Raw genomic sequence first — 4,205 nt, forward strand, 5'->3', positions numbered from 1 at the left:
GTAGTGTTACGCAAAGTTTTAACCCTTGTTCATAGGAAAGCTACTTAAATAATTGAGATTTCTGCATGAATTCCTTTAGAAATCGCTAATAATCGACCCTTCTCTACATAGTTATCCAATAAAATTCCGGGTTTTCCGGATTTGTGAATACCGATTACCTTAGATGGGTGACATCGCACTAATTTGAAAACAGCGATAAAAATAATTTATTTTTTATTTCATTGCGCGTTGAATATTTTTAAAATGTTAATCGCTAATTTGGTGAAATGGATTCGATAAATGTACTTTATGTGAAACGTCCTTTCAGCGAAACATCCCTTCAGCGAAATGTACCGTAACCATGCGAGTGAAATGGGAAGCAAACAAATCTAAAGAATTAAGATGGAGTTTATATTACAGAAACGCCGATAGTTTAGATGCGACACACTTTAAAATTTATTTTTATTCATCTTTTTGTACTTCAATATAAATTTTCTTATTTTTTTTCAAGTTTTCAAGTTTTATTTGGATTAAAGAATTTCAATAATTAATTAAAAAGAGAAGTTAAATATAAGTTTGATAAAAATATTTCAATAATTACAATTTATAGATAAAATCAGGATGAAGGTCACCCAGATTCTTAATTTCTTCTTCAGTTTTTCCTTCTAAAAATGATTGTGGATTTTCTTTCTTTTTCTTATTTAAAGTTTTGAAAATAAGCAATTGAGCAATTGAAATAAATGTTGCAGTAATCAAAAATCCCAAAGATATAGAATGCCCATATGTGTAGTGTGGATAATCTTTTTGCCGATAAACTTGTGATGCTAATGCGCCTCCTAAATTTGCACACATCATTACCATTGCTGTCGCTATAGCTCTTTTCGCATGACCTGCTATGTTATTCGTTAACCTATTAAAAGAGACGAAGAGAAGAAGAAAATATGAAGTTATATTAAATAGGATAAAAAAAAAAATAAATAAATTATAAAAATTTACCAAGTGATTGAAGTTACAATTGTTGGAAATAAGCCAGATCCAACAATACAGGCTCCAGCGTATTTTCCTAAATAAATAATTTTAATTTATTTTATACTCAACATTACAATCCAACCCTTTAAAAAAAAACAACTTTACATACCAGGGATGCCTACTGAAGGTACAACTAATAAGATATACCCAATAATTGCAACGATTGAACATGAGATGATAAATGGACTACGAATATCTTTGCGGTCCGAAATTGTTGCTAGAACCAATGTTGTTACACCAGCACAAAGATACGGCGGTACTGATAATAATTGTGATTTAACTGTATACGGTTTAAAAAATAATAAATAAATTATTTGGATAACTATTATATGAGAACCACTTAATTTGAAAAATTATAATTACCAAAATCAAATCCCATTCCATTTATTATTGTTGGCATAAATAATGCGAAAGAATAAAATGTTATTGAACTTACGGCAAGATGTAACATAGCTAAATAAACTTTCTAAAAAATTAATTAAAAGAAAATATTAAAAAAAAATGATCTTTAAATAATATTTACATTATTACGGTATAAATATTTACGTACCCAATCTGTTAATGCGGCGTAAATGTGTTTTTTATCGAAGTGTGTTGTATGAGCTTTTCCTGCATCATTTTTTAATCGACCAACAGCATATTTACGTTCTTCATCACTAAGCCATTTGGTTTTTTCAGGATAGTCAGAGAGTAAGAAATAAGCAAGTGCAGAAATTAGAACTGTTATTAATCCTTCAATTAAAAATAACTGTTTAAAATTAAAAATCTTATCAGTAAGAGAAAATTATTGAAACAAAAAGAATACTTAATACATACCCACTGCCACCCTTTTAGATGTAACCATCCATCTAATCTTACAATACCATATGCTAATAACCCGCTAAACGAACCAGCAATAGCAGTTCCAATAGCAAATATGGCTATACGATAATTTGTTTCTGATCGCTTATACCATGTGGTTATATAATATATTGCTCCCGGAAATAATCCTGACTCAAAGGCACCTAAAAAAAATCTTGCCGTCATTAACCCTGCAAAATCCTTTACCTAAAAAATGAATTTAATATTAATTTGATTTAATATTTAATTAATTTCTTGCCTCGAAAGTTGAAACTTACAAATGCCATAAGCGTCATTACAAGTCCCCATGATACCATTATAAAAGGAACTAGAATATAAATTGAATTTAAGAATACTTATTCAAAGATGATTTAAAGAAATAATAAAAATATTATTTACTCCACAAAGTTGGATTTGTCTTAATGAGCATGAAATTCGAAGGAATTTCAAATAAAATATATCCACTACAAAGAATATATCATTATCTTATTACTCAATTTATATCAAAAGTACCTTAGTTTGTAAAGGTTGCTTACATGAAGAAAATACTTAGACTCCAATTAAATTGAGTTCCAACTAATCCTAAATCTTCTTCAATATGTGCCAATTTCGCGTTTCCAATATTTACTCTAATAATAATTGATAGGAATGTTTAATGAAGTACATGAGTAATATTATATAAAAATGTAATCTCTGTTTAAATTACCTGTCCAAGAAACTTAAGAGATATAACAAAGTTAATAAAGGCATAACTCTGAGATCTATTTTTCGTAATAATTTCTTTTCAAATTCTTTATTTTCAACGAATGTCTCTTCTTTATTATTATGTTCTTCATCTTTTTGATATTTTTCATTATCAGTTTCCATTTTTGTTGATAAAGTGTGGGGTTGATAGTGCCTGTATGATATGTTTTTTAATAAACTGGTTGTATTTATAATTAAAAATTTTTTTTTTTTACTAACAATAATTATTTTCTTCTTTTTACTAACCAAAAATTCTAAAAAATCCCTTCCAATTTGACCTCAAATTAAATCATGAGAATAGAGATAGCTATAAATGTGACGGTACATCCGGTGCATCCGGTACATCATCATAAAAGTTAAACTCCTCGTTACAAAAAATTAATTTTAATTTAAGGTTTTGCGTTGTATGAATAAATGAAAAAACTTTGCAATAAAATGTTTTAAATCTTTTCACAAAGTAATTTGCAAATTTGCATTGTAGAAAAAGTAAATTGCGCGTTCAGTTGTTATTATTTAAATCTATTTTATTATTGTTTTTGATTAATCTGCGAAATTCAAATTTTCCCACGGTTTGTCGATCAACAAACAAAATTCGATTTTACATTTTTCCGAATCCGCAAATTCCGACCGACCCAATAATCTTAAAATAATTAAATTAGTACGATAATTTATGATGAAGACATTCGCTTACCATGTGAAAAAAGAAGAAAAGAATTCGCATCATATTCATAAAATTATTTATTATATTATGTGCGACTAGTGATCAAAATAATAATTAGATGATCAAATAAGATCAATGGTTCTGTTACCTAAAGAACTATTGTTCGAAACTATCAATACATATGCATGTATTAGGAAAAAATCCTTCTCGCTTTTACTATTACTGTTGCTACAGGATCGGATTTATTGGGCCAAATAAACGGTATAAATGATCATGTAAATTACATATATTTATTTATTTATTTATTTTTATTTTAAATTTAGGCTTTCTATTTTATAGAATATGCAAAAAAATGGGTTAAGCATCTCATGTTTTAATGCTTTACTTTAATGTAAATTTTAAAATATATGTAATTATTCAGCAAAGAAATAAATAAAAAAATAAAACTATTTAGAAAAGTGGTTTTATCTCGTGTTTCATTTTCAATAATTCAAAATTTTTTAGTGCTTTGTCATTTATTGTGTATTAAATAGCTATTGGACACGAAATTATATTATCTGTTATCGTAATTTTTATTTACCCGTATTTGCCCAAAAATAAGCAACCTTTTTTTATAATTGGGTTGCGTACCGTACAAATATGATATTGCTTATTTTTGGTACTTGCTTATTTTTGGGCAAATATTAATGTTAATGGTTATTATTATTGGCTTCTTTAGCGACTAATAACTTATTTTTCATTAATGATTGATTTAAGCTAAGTGTTTTTTTTTTTAAAAATGTTCCGCTTGATAAGTTAAGAAATATTTTGCTTTTCCACTCCTTAAAAAAATGTAATTCTACTATCAGAATCTCGTTATAATACAAGCCCAATCCCGATAAATTATAATTCCGAAAATTCAAAATCCCGTAACTTAATTATTCCCGATAAATTCCGTGATATAAGGTTATTA

General features: G+C 27.3%; 1 protein-coding gene across 1 annotated transcript; it reads right to left on the reverse strand.

The window, feature by feature from the left end:
• Positions 1-576: 576 nt before the first annotated feature.
• OCT59_010152 (uncharacterized protein) lies at positions 577-2,715 on the reverse strand (the record flags this gene model as incomplete). Its single annotated transcript, XM_025329544.2, has 10 exons — positions 577-889; positions 976-1,042; positions 1,118-1,288; positions 1,372-1,474; positions 1,559-1,756; positions 1,825-2,055; positions 2,127-2,176; positions 2,248-2,312; positions 2,385-2,477; positions 2,555-2,715. The coding sequence occupies 10 exons, from the start codon at positions 2,713-2,715 to the stop codon at positions 577-579; spliced, it is 1,452 nt and encodes a 483-aa protein (XP_025184430.2).
• Between the last annotated feature and the right edge of the window lie 1,490 nt (positions 2,716-4,205).

Source organism: Rhizophagus irregularis, chromosome 18 (genome assembly GCF_026210795.1).
Source record: "Rhizophagus irregularis chromosome 18, complete sequence".
NCBI lineage: Eukaryota > Fungi > Glomeromycota > Glomeromycetes > Glomerales > Glomeraceae > Rhizophagus > Rhizophagus irregularis.